Source organism: Heteronotia binoei, chromosome 10 (assembly GCF_032191835.1).
Source record: "Heteronotia binoei isolate CCM8104 ecotype False Entrance Well chromosome 10, APGP_CSIRO_Hbin_v1, whole genome shotgun sequence".
Taxonomy (NCBI): domain Eukaryota; kingdom Metazoa; phylum Chordata; class Lepidosauria; order Squamata; family Gekkonidae; genus Heteronotia; species Heteronotia binoei.
This window is the reverse complement of record NC_083232.1, coordinates 92,282,663-92,295,747: the sequence shown is the minus strand read 5'-3', so window position 1 is coordinate 92,295,747 and position 13,085 is coordinate 92,282,663. Positions and strand designations below refer to the sequence as shown.

The 13,085-nt window shown below is 46.8% G+C and overlaps 1 protein-coding gene across 1 annotated transcript in view; it reads right to left on the bottom strand.

The window, feature by feature from the left end:
* The window catches only part of ABCA13 (ATP binding cassette subfamily A member 13), a 388,752-nt gene that overhangs the window by 54,640 nt on the left and 321,027 nt on the right, over positions 1–13,085 (bottom strand). Inside the window, exon 52 of the mRNA XM_060247734.1 lies at positions 9,143–9,293. Coding sequence (XP_060103717.1) covers positions 9,143–9,293 — 151 coding nt within the window. The remainder of the gene's footprint in view (positions 1–9,142; positions 9,294–13,085) is intronic.

Genomic DNA, 13,085 nt, shown 5'->3' with positions numbered 1-13,085 from the left:
CTTTGGTGCGGTGGGCTGCAGGAACCGTAGATGGGCTAAACGGCTCAGTACGGTGATGCAGAACACAGGGAGCCTCACCTGGGTGGATCTTTCCATGGGGATCGTTCCAGCCCGGTTGGTGATGGCTAGAGGCCTGGCCGCTCAGTTACAACCCGATTACGGTGGGTTTGTGCTGGGGGCAGGGTGGCTCGCCCTTTGGACAAGGCGGGGTCCAGGTGTTGACCCCAGGGCTTGTCTGGTCTGTTTTCTCTCCCCCTGCCAGTTATATTTGTTAAATTTTAATAAAGCGGCCCGGATTTAAACCCAACAATTGTGTCTGCCTCTTCTTTCCGACTGGGGGGGCAATAAGGCTTAAAGATTTCTTTTTTCATATTGAAGTTGCTTTAAGCCATTCCACATTCTGGTGATCTTCATGTGTAGATCCAAAAATATGAGGCATACCAGAAAGTTTTCAATCATGTTCTGTGATGGAGGAAGGAGGGGAACACTCAGGGTTTGGCGGGGAAGGGGAGGCCGGAACACACAGGAACGCCGTTCCAGCTGGCTTTGTGTCAGGGGGTGTGGCCTAATATGCAAATGTGTTCCTGCTAGGCTTTTTTCTACAAAAAAGCCCTGTGTGAAACAATGGCACTGTCAGGGGGTGTGGCCTAATATGAAAATGAGTTCCTGCTGGGCTTTTTCTACAAAAAGCCCTGTGTGAAATGATGGTGGTGTCAGGGGGTGTGGCCTAATATGCAAATGAGTTCCTGCTGGGCTTTTTCTACCAAAAAAAGCCCTGGGAACACTAAAGTACAAGCGCTTCTTTCTGACATTATGTACGGGACTACTCAACCACATGCATTGGGTGCACACACTACTAAGTTTGGTGTAGTGGTAGTTTGGTGTAGACAGCCAGTTTGGTGTAGTGGTTAAGTGTGCGGACTCTTATCTGGGAGAACTGGGTTTGATCCCCCACTCTTCCACTTGCACCTGATGGAATGGCCTTGAGTCAGCCATAGCTCTGGCAGGAGTTGTCCTTGAAAGGGCAGCTGCTGTGAGAGCCCTCTCAGCCCCACCCACCTCACAGGGTGTCTGTTGTGGGGGAGGAAGATATAGGAGATTGTGAGCTGCTCTGAGACTCTGAGTGGAGGGCAGAATATAAATCCAATGTCGTCTCCTTCTTTTTCTTCTTTTTCTCCTTCTCCTCCTCCTCCTTCTGTTTTAATTGTTATTTAATGTAAGCCACTGTTAGTCTCTGATTCAGAGAGAAGGGCAGGGTATAAATCTGCAGTCTTCTTTTTCTACCCATGATTCTCCTGATGTGCGTAGTACCCTTTTTTGTCCACGTGTTTTTTCGGCTTCAGTATATGCTACATGAAAGCTGAAAACCGGCATGGCGTTCTTCTTGAGACAAAACAACAGGTTTATCATAAGTAATATGCTCTTCCAGAATGCCTGGTTGGATACCCTCAACTATAATTTCTAAAAAAAGTTGAAGAACAAACTGCATTCATTTCTCTCATTGTCCCAAACTCTCTTGTATTGTATTTAGAATACAAAAGTGATGCAAACTCGAGGGGAAAAGATTTAAGTGAAACACTTCAAAGCTAGAAAACACAGGCTTCCTTTAGATGGGCATTCGGTCGTGCCATTTAATTCAGCCCCATCGCAGGAGACGCTAAAGAAATCTGACAGCGCTACGGAATCATCAGAGCTCTTGAAAGGCACTCAGCAGTCTTCTCCAGCACACTTCCCATCTTCATTTTGCAAACGTTCATTGCTCTCTCTCATATCAGATGTCTCAGGGAAGAGATGGAACGGTCTCCCTGACTATTACCATTAAGATGAGCTGCTGTTTGCATTTCATGGCTCGGGAAGATGTAATTTCAGATAGTGCTCTGCCAAATTTTTACCATTTTTGTTGAAAATGGAGGCCCTTGGGGGGTTGCAAGGAAGCAATTATGTTTGAACCCCTCCTCCTCCACTCATTATCCACAAGAGATATGCAAAATCCCGCCTTCCGACAAATTGCAGTCAGATTACAGAATCTCTGTGAGGTTCCCACAAAAGTCTTTATGTGCTTTACTCAAAGCTAAACTATATGTTTGCTTTGAATTTCAGATAGGTACAGATCCCAGGAAAGAAACATAAGTTTTGCATGGCATGTCCAGTGTTGTGCATGTGGACTAATGATACCATTCTATTACACGTGTTTCCACCTGGCTCATTGGAGTCTGTAGGACTGAGCTTGGAGACTCAGGAACAATGGCCAATAGGATCCAAATCCCTGCTGCCCTGCTCCAATCACGGGTCCCCTGCTGGTTTGAATGACCCAGTGGTGTTCTAGTGTGGGAACCTGGATTTGTATATAGTTGCCCCTGTTGCCCCATTTAAGCAGTCTTATAATTTGCTCGTTACCGTGCTGTAACGAATAAAAAGAGCTGTGATCGCTGCAACTGCGTCTCTTCCTTGCATTGAACCCACTGTATCAGTGGTCGCCAACCTTTTTGGCCCCAGGGCTCGGCTCCAGGGCTGGCCCGCCGACTGCGGCCCCAGGGCCGGCAGGGTGGGGGCGCCCAATTCAACCTTCCCCCAGCCCCCGCGTCACCTTCTCCTCCCCCCCTTTTCCTCCTCCCTCCTTTGCCCCCCCACGCAGCCTTGCCGCCTCCTCCTCCCTCCGTTTTCACCATTTTAAGGCTGGGGAGGGGGCCATGATCTCCTCCCAGGCCAACAAGAGCAGCGTACCTCGCTGCTGCTGAGGTTTTCCTGGCTGATCAGCTGATTGGAGGGGGAAGGTCGACCTGGGATGCGCTTCACCGCCCCTTCCCCAGTCTTAAAATGGTGAAAGCGGGGGAGGAGGAGAAGGCACCACGGGGAAGCAGTGGGGCTGCAGGGGTGGACGAGGCTGCGTGGCCCATTGCAAACAGGCCGTTGCCCAGCAAGTCCCCGGCCCGGGGATTGGTGACCCCTGCACTATATTATATCCAGTAAAAGGAAAGACTTCTGCCAAGGAGAGCAATTGCCGGTAAGAGTATAGTCCAATGATCCCATACAGTAGGAGAAAGATTCCTATCTTTAGTAGGGTTGCCAGTTCTGACTCAAGAAATATCTGAGGACTTTGGGGGTGGATTCTATCTATATATGCACAGAGCACTTATCTGCCCTGGTAACTGGGACTATGTCCCAGATTTCTGCAAACCGGAGTTCAAGTGATGGTAAGGTGTTGGATTTCCATAGAGATACTATAGCCATTTTAGCAGCTGTAAGAAGACTTTCAATCGAATGGTGAGAAAGCTTTGGCAACTTCAGAGTTTACCGGTATTGCAAAAAAAAAAAAAAAAACCTTCAGGAGACTGTGGGATGTTGTAACCAGTACTGTGCTTATGTGTTCAAGAATCATTTGGCTTGGGATAGAGCAAGGCATTATTTCTAGCTTAAGAGTCAAACATTCTAGCCCAATTATCAGTTAACTTATCCTTAATAAGCTATTTATCTATTGATTGATTGGCGAACTGGACGTTATCTTAAACGTTAAATAAGATGTTCTGCAATGTTATATATACCATAGTACTTTATGCCATGTAGAATTTTGTTATATATGGAATTAATCTATTTGATACTCCATCCTTCCGAGATCAGTAAAATGAGTACCCTGCTTGCTGGGGAGCGGGGGGAGTGCAGATGACTGCGGAAGGCAAGGGCAAACCACACCGTAAAAAGTCTGCCATGAAAACATTGTGAAAGCAACATCACCCCAGAGTCGGAAACGACTGGTGCTTGCACAGGGGACTGCCTTTACCTTTTTACTACTTCATCCAACAAAGTTCTGTATAACTTGGAATTTTTAAAATAAACTTACCATATTTTTTTTAAAGGAGTGTGTGGCCTAATATGCAGAGGAGTTCCTGCTACCCAAAAAAGCCCTGCTGGTAACTAACTTTCATTTCCTTAAAACGCCCACAGCTGGTTTGCCCTTTACCAGAAGCTTCTAATTTGCTTTAAATGTTGCTTTAAGCCAAATTTCAGGGCCTGCTTCAGCTGAAGAAGCTCAGCCAGGACTCCAGCATCTTCTGGGAGGAGAGCACCTCCCTCTGCTGCGCTTGAGAGCAGTGAAAAGGTTAACTCGCCTTTTAGAGCGCTGGAGCAGCTCATTTGCTGCCTAATTAAACTCCTGTTTCCAATTAAGTTGAGGACCCCCAAAAGGAGTTAAAGTCAAATGCATGATTTATATATATTTAAAAAATGTGCTATGAAAAAGTTGTGAAAGCAATGTCACCCCAGAGTCGAAAAAGACTGGTGCTTGCACAGGGGACTACCTTGACCTTTTTAGCAGTGGCTTCCTGGTGGAATGCACAGTTAGGTAACTGAAGACTGAAATTCTTGACTTCCGTATCTATAGCCAGCCAGTATTGCTTGAAAGGTAGAAAAACAAAAACTAACCACAAAAAGGGACTATAGTGACAGGCAATTGTAGCAGAGAATATTTCCAACAGAATAGCAATTGTCTCCTAAAACCATTAGAACTAGACCTGCTGTTCTATAGCATATGATCTACAGTTCTAAAAAAAGAAGAAGACAGTAGATTGTCTTCTCCCCGCCCTTCTCTGAATCAGAGTCTCAGGGCGGTTTATAATCTTTTTTATCTTCTTCCCCCACAACAGACACCCTGTGAGGTGGGTGGGGCTGAAAGAGCTCTCCCAGAAGCTGCCCTCCTTTCAAGGACAATACTGCGAAAGTTATGGCTGACCCAAGGTCATTCCAGCAGCTGAAAGTGGAGGAGTCAGGAATCAAACGCGGTTCTCCCAGGTAAGAGTCCACACACCATAACCACTACACCAAACTGGCTCTCCTATAGAGTTATCTGTCACAATTTCTAGGGCTGCCACGCTACTGGGTGGGGCAGGGGTTCTCCCACCCCGGAGGTCCCCAACCCTCCACCCACAGTGGATCAGCAGGGGGATCCCCTCCTGACATCGCCGACATGATGATATCACTCACAAGTGACATCATTGCGCCGGTGACGTTGGGTGTTTTTACATTCAGTTTGAACCAGAGTTTTAGAGTCTTCAAATTGCCTGCCACCATTCTGCTTTAATTATTTTCCTTTTACATTTGTGGATTTGCTCTGCTCATTTTGTGAAGCCAACATTCTATATTGCCTGCTGAAAGCATTTCAGTTGGGGGGGGGGTACTCTGATCAGAAGGCAGCCAGAATACCAGTGCTTAGTTAAATGTATACGATTGCTTGGAAATTGTGTCAACACTGCAAAAACAATACAAATTTAAATTACAAGATGAGGCAAGCAATGATATGTAAAAATTGCAAGTGCTGTCAGTTCTCATGGAAATTACTGCACCTTGTGGCTTTTGGAGGAGTTTTTTAAAACACATGAAAACTTCTACAATACAAGTTTGAAACACCTGTAGAGAAATGACCGGATCAAAACTAGTTTTGAGAAAAACATTGCAGCAGCAGCGCCAGAACCCATCTCACCGAAACAAATGTAGATGCTTTGGGCAGCAACGATGCAAAACAGTTGTGAGAATGTTAGGTAATATAAAAGGTGAGTTTCCAATGCGGTGATAGAGAGTCACAAACTGTCAGTGTAAAAACACCCGTTGTGCGCCGGCCACTCTAGGAGCTCCTGGGAAAACTCTATGGTTTTCCTGGACACTAGCAATTTGGGAGGAAAACTCTGTGGTACCATAGAGTTTCCCTCCCAAATTGCTAGAGTGTCTGGGGAAACCATAGAGTTTTCCCAGAAGCTCTTAGAGCAGCCTGCGTGCAACGTTGCCGGTGCGATGAGATCACTTGTGAGTGACGTCATTGTGCATGCTGTGTGCTATGCATGTGCTAAAAAGTCCCCCATCGGAGACTGCGGGAAACTAACAATTTCACCCTCGCCTTCTTCAAAAAGCTCTAGGTGACATACATGGTTCTCCCCCAGCCTTTTTATCCTTATAATGACCTTGTGAGGAAGGCTATGCTGAGGGAAAGTGATTCTCAAAGCCAACCAACAAGCTTTGTGACAGAGTTGGGATCTAAAGCTGAGTCTCGGAGGTCCCAGACTAACTACTAGACTACACTGGCTTTTCAACGGGGCCAGTGGGTAGATCCAGGGGAGGAAGAATGAATGCAGAAGCTAACTGGGTAGAGGAACAGCCAAGACAGAATTTGGAAAGGCCAAGCCAGGGAAGAATCCGGTGGATCAAGAATGAAGCCAGGGAAAACCCTGACGGGGCGGGGCGGGGGGGACCTTGGCAGAACCAGAGAGACTCTAGAGGTGGGATGCTTATGAATTTCTTCCGAGCTGGATTTTGCCATTCCTAGTTACCTGAATCGTTTCCAGAGTGGCACCCAGGCATACACAATCCAGCCTGCTTCCATTTTGATCACTGGACTTTGATCAAAGTGTGCTGTGATTTTCAGTTAGACTCTTCCCACTTGTACGCACGCTGAAAGTTCACACTGAGAAACAGCACTGTGCAATCGGCATTGATCAAACGGGAGGAGAAGGGAGTAACACATTGTACAAACGGATCGAGATTCCCTTCGCACCATGTGACGCCGTGCCCTCTCGTCAAGCAGCTCTCGCTGACTGCGCTGGTTCTCAGGACTGTGAGGCGTGCTTCATTTTGGGCTCAGGAACAGCCTTCCAGAAGAGTTCAGGCAACGATGCTCCTGACTGTTCTTTAGAAGAGAATGTGGCTTACAAGGTAGTTTCACAGGGTAGCCTTATTGGCCTGCAGTACAGCAACTAGATTCAAGTCCAGTAGAGAGCCAGTATGGCATAGTGGTGAAGGGAGTGGACACTAATCAGGGATTCCCCACTCCTCCACAGGAACCTGCTGGTGTGACCTTCGGTCAGCCACAAGTTCTCAGCAGAGCTGTTCTCTCAAGAGCAGCTGAGAGCTCTCTCAGCCTCACCTACCTCACAGGGTGTCTGTTGTGCGGAGAGGAAGGGAAAGGAGATTGTGAACCACTCAGAGTGAAGGGCAGGGTAGAAATCTCCTAGCATCATAGAGCCCAACAAAATTTTTGGAATATAAGCTTTGACTCTCGAAAGCTTATACCCTGAAAATCTTGCTGGACTCCGAAGAGTTATTGAAATTTAACCTAGTGGGTTCACTTTTCAGTTTATTACAATTACGATCTGAGATCAGCATTCAAGACTGTCAGCAATGCATAATACATATTGGAAGCATAAAATAGACATTCTGTACAAAAAATATACAATTAGTAGAAGAACTGAAGAATAATTTATACCCAGATTTATACCCCGCCCTTCTCTCTGAATCAGAGACTCAGAGCGGCATACAATCTCCAACATCTTCTCCCCCCACAACAGACACCCTGTGAAGTGGGTGGGGCTGGAGAGGGCTCTCCCAGCAGCTGCCCTTTCAAGAGCTCTGGCCGACCCAAGGCCATCCCAGCAGCTGCAAGTGGAGGAGGGGGGAATCAAACCCGGTTCTCCCAGATAAGAGCCTGCCCTTTCAAGGACAACCTCTGCCAGAGCTATGGCTGACCCAAGGCCATTCCAGCAGCTGCAAGTGGAGGAGTGGGGAATCAAACCCGGTTCTCCCAGATAAGTGCCTGCCCTTTCAAGGACAACCTCTGCCAGAGCTATGGCTGACCCAAGGCCATTCCAGCAGCTGCAAGTGGAGGAGTGGGGAATCAAACCCGGTTCTCCCAGATAAGAGCCTGCCCTTTCAAGGACAACCTCTGCCAGAGCTATGGCTGACCCAAGGCCATTCCAGCAGCTGCAAGTGAAGGAGTGGGGAATCAAACCCGGTTCTTCCAGATAAGAGCCTGCCCTTTCAAGGACAACCTCTGCCAGAGCTATGGCTGACCCAAGGCCATTCCAGCAGGTGCAAGTGAAGGAGTGGGGAATCAAACCCGGTTCTTCCAGATAAGAGCCTGCCCTTTCAAGGACAACCTCTGCCAGAGCTATGGCTGACCCAAGGCCATTCCAGCAGGTGCAAGTGAAGGAGTGGGGAATCAAACCTGGTTCTCCCAGATAAGAGCCCACTACACTTAACCACTACACCAAACTGGCTCTGGTTATTAAAATACACATTCTTCTGCTTTGTTGAGCATGCCAGAGCACAGAATCTTGCCACCTTAGGGCTGTTAACAGATGGTCAGTTTGGGCCGACTCAGAGACATCTCAGAAACTGACTAGAAAAACCCGCCCAAAAGAGCACATCTACCTCCTGCCCTCATCCCATCCTCCGGCATCCTCAGCGAGGCTCAAAAAGCTACCACTTTCGAAGCGGTAGCAAATTGGTGAGCCGCATGCCAGTCGCCTCTTCGGCATCTGGACGCGCAAGCGCGCGAGTGGCCTCGGCAGTGTGAACAATGTGTAAAACAACGGTGACGTCAGGGGCGTAGCCTCATATGCAAATGAGTTCCTGCTGGGCTTTTTCTACTAAAAAAAGCCCTGTTTGTAACTATTGATGTTTTTAACCCTTGGGCCCTCAGTAGTCTAAACTTCTTTTGGAGGTTTCCACCCCAAAATCTCCAGGAATTTCCTGACTGGATCTGGCAACCCTAGTGACAATTGTTTCGTTAAAGCCATCCCTGAAAGCAACTCTGTTCTGTTCTTCGAGGCCCAAAAGGGCACGTGAACACAGCTGATGTTAGTGGGTCAACTTCATTCAGCATCCCAAATGATTTTGAGTAAAGTTGCTTTTCTCAATAACAACACCCATCTTATTTCCCTCTGGCAGGCCTGGTGATGCTCTAACCTTGCTTTTACACTTCATTAAGTTCCAGAAAGGTGTAGGATAGCTAGATAATTCTCTTTTATTTTATTTTGTTATAAAAAATCTAAAAAGAAGCACGGTTTCGTTTGTCAAGCAAAGAGCTATTCCAAACACAGGACACAGAAAGACAAACGGACAGCATTTGGGGGATTCTAACAGGAGGGAAAAGAGATGGTTTTCACCAGCTCCCTCCTCTGTACCGGATTCCTCGTCTGATGAAGTGTGCTTAGAGAGCACACGAAAGCTTACGTTCTGAATAAAACTTGGTTGGTCTTAAAGGTGCCATTTGACTCCTATTTCGTTCTACTACTTCAGACCAACACGGCTGCCTACTTGGACCCCTCCTCCCAGTTTCCTTCTGCGGCGTTCAGAATTCAAATCCACCGCTATAACATACCTCACGGACGTGCCGCTGGGGAATTCCACGCAGACTGCAGTAATAATAGAGATGTTCCCAGCCAGTTAGAAGGGCGTCCAGGGCATCTTGTTGCGGGCAGTAGCCGATCCGAACGCCTTGAGAGAGGGCAGATAAAATATCCAGTTCCGATCTATTTGGGAGGCGATAACAAGAAGAAAAGCATTATCAGAAGGTATCCATGCGGCGAATGCAGGTGTTTACAAGGAACGGTGTTTATAAGCAACTAAAATGATTAAGGGGAAGAAAGGTTAAAGAGGTTAAGGCTCTTTAGCTTGGAGGAATGATGGCTAAGGGGTGAAATAATAGAATTTATTTATTTATTTTTATTTCATTCGATTTATATCCCGCCCTAACCCACCAAAGCGGGCTCAGGGCGGCTCACAACATAAACATTCTAACAATAAAATTAAGAATTAAAACACATTAATAATTTACACAATAAAATAAATGTACTTCATCAGTGTGCTATCCCACAGTCTTCCTTAAACTATTCAGATGCCGGTCAGTTGTATGCCAACCGGAAGAGGACTGTCTTACAGGCCCTGCAGAACTGCCCAAGGTTCCGCAGGGCCCTCGCCTCTTCCGGCAGCTGGTTCCACCAGCAAGGGGCTGTGATCGAAAAAGCCCTGTCCCTAGTTGACTTCAGATGGGCCTCCTTTGGCCCGGGGATTGTAAGATTTTGAGAACCCGATCTCAGCACTCTCTGGGGAACATATGGGGAGAAACAGTCCCTAAGGTAGGCAGGTCGTAGGCCATATAGGGCTTTAAAGGTAATAACCAGCACCTTGTACCAAACTCGGTATATTATACAGAAGTGTATAAAATTATACATGGGATAGAGAAAGTAGAGAAAGAAGTAATTTTCTCCCTTTCTCACAAGCACTGGTGGGCATCCAATGAATTAATGAGTAGTAGGCTTAGAATAGAGAAAAGGAAGCGCTTCTTCACTCAAAGAGACATTAATATGTGGAATTCACAGTTGCAGGAAGTGGTGGCGGCTACAAGTCATCTTCAAGATGGGGTTGGATAAACATCCGGAGCAGAGGTCCATCGGTGGCTATTAGCCGAAAGGTACAGGTGGAACGCTATGCCCTGGGCTGCAATGCTCTATATTCTTGGTGCTTGGGGGCAACAGTAGGAGGGCTTCTGAAGTTCTGGCCATACTGGAGGACCTCCTGATGGCACCTGGGGTTTTGGCCACTGTGTGGCACAGAGTGTTGGGGTGGACGGCCACTGGCACGTTCCAACACATGGAGGCTGGCTCTCTAAGCTGTGGAGCCTCGTGAGCAGAAATTTCTGCTTCGTGAGCTATTAGCATAATTTGTGGGAGCTACTGCTGTGAGTTATTGCATACATTCGTTTCCTCCGGGGCCGTTTTTTCCTGAGCGAAGACAAAAAAAGGGTGAGCTGGAGGCTAAACAACTGTGAGCTTGCTCACACTAACTCAGCTTAGAGGGAACACCGCTGGCCACCCTGTCGTCTTCTTAGATCATTCTCTGAAGCTGCCTACGGAAGCTCAGATGCATAAGCAAGAAAAAAATCAGCCCATAGCAGGGGGGCTGCTGTTAGCCTACATGGAGATTATCCAAGGCGAGGCAAAATGCTTCTCCCTTCTCAGTTCCTCCTTCCTTGCATATTTTTTAATTCCGATTTTGTAGCTGTATAGAATTCCTTTAAATAGAACTCATTGCTATGAAGCAGACTTGATTGCAATGGCTGGTCATTACCCATAATGACACTAAACGCAGCCTATTTATTCCCGCTCCCCAATCCACCGTGTGGATTTACAGCAAAACGCAGCTCAAACCTTGTCACAATCAACTATATGTATAAAGGCTTGGGTGATTGGAGGGAAAACAGTTATCACGGTTCGTCCTAATGTTCTCCTCTCCTCCACTCACATTTGTGTATTCCTACAATATTGTTAATGCAGCGGCGTGTCTCATTTAGCATTCAGAAAGACAAATCTATTCTCCCACACCCATGGCAAAAAACGAAGGGAAAGAGAGAAATATCTACCAGGGCAAGATCTTGGGGGGGGGGGGGGGGGAGATGGGGCGCTTGCCCTGAGTGCTGATGGAGTGGGGGGGGGTGCCAAATTGGCTGTGGAGTCCATTCTATTCTATGGGCCCATAAGATAGAATGGGCCCATAAAGGGGCATCATTTTTTAATTTTGCCCCCCCCCTCAAAAAACATGTAGATCTGGTCCTGATATCTACTTGCAGGGCACTTTTTCTAGCAGGAGCTCCTCTGCATATTAGGCCACGCCCCCCCCCAATATAGCCAATCCTTCAAGAGCTTACAGGGCTCTTAGTACAGGGCCTACTGTAAGCTCCAGGAGGATTGGCTACATCGGGGGGGGGGGTGGTCTAAGATTATGCATGGGATGGAGGAAGTAGAGAAAGAAGTACTTTTCTCCCTTTCTCACAAATACAAGAATTTGTGGGCATTCGATGAAATTGCTGAGCAGTCGGGTTAGAACGGATAAAAGGAAGTCCTTCTTCACCCAAAGGGTGATTAACATGTGGAATTCACTGCCACAGGAGGTGGCAGTGGCTACAAGCATAGCCAGCTGCAAGAGGGGGTTAGATAAAAATATGGAGCAAAGGTCCATCAGTGGCTATTAGCCACAGTGTGTATATATATACTTTTGGCCACTGTGTGACACAGAGTGTTGGACTGGATGGGCCACTGGCCTGATCCAACAGGGCTTCTCTTATGTTCTTGTGTAACACAGAGTGTTGGACTGGATGGGCCATTGGCCTGATCCAACATGGCTTCTCTTATGTTCTTGTGTGACACAGAGTGTTGGACTGGATGGGCCATTGGCCTGATCCAACATGGCTCCTCTCATGTTCGGGAGGACTCGTCTCAAAGAGATGAAGGGTTGGCTGCTATTTTTCTACCGGGTAATGGACCAGAGTTATCCACTGTGATGGTGACAAACAGTATGGACTGTCTGCCTGAGTCTCGAGGCGGCAGGAGGAAGGTGGCGGGCCTAGCTTGCCTGGGAAATTACAGATGTTTGTATGCAAATGCTACAAGTGTTCGAAGTAAAATTGGTGAATTGGAATGTTTAGTGTTGGGAGAAAACATAGACATTGTGGGAATTTCAGAAACTTGGTGGAATGAGGAGAATCAGTGGGACACGGTGATTCCTGGATATAAGTTATATCGGAAGGATAGGGAGGGAAGGGTTGGAGGTGGGGTGGCTCTGTATGTCAGAGAGGATATACGGTCCAGTAAGACTGAGGTCAGAGAATTAGATTCCCTTTTAGAAATGCTTTGGGTTGAAATAGAGGGCCCAAAAGGAAATTTAACTATGGGAGTTTGTTATCGCCCACCAAATCAAAAGAGAGAGGATGATTATAATATGATGGAAGGCTTAAACATAAAAACTGTGTCGTAATAGGTGATTTTAACTACCCGCAGATTGATTGGGTCAATATGTGTTCCGGTAGAGAGAAAGAGATTGAGTTTCTTGATGCTCTCAACGACTGTGCTATGGAGCAGATGGTTTCAGAACCTACCAGGGGTGAGGTGATCCTGGATTTGGTCCTAAGTAATGCCCAAGACTTGGTGAGAGATGTAAAAGTGATTGCGCCGCTTGGGAGCAGTGACCATAATGTTATTGATTTCACCGTTTGTATAAATAGGGAGTTGCCCAAAAAGACCGCCACAACCACGTTTAACTTTAAAAGGGGTAAATACACTGAGATGAGGAGGCATGTGAGGAGGAAACTGAAAGGGAAGGTAAATACGGTCAAAACCCTTGGGGAAGCTTGGACACTATTTAAAACTATAATCCTAGAAGCTCAGATAAAATACATACCACAAGTTAGGAAAGGCACAAACAGTCATAAGAAAAGGCCTGCATGGTTAACAAACAAAGTAATGGAAGCTGTAAAAGGTAAGAAGGAC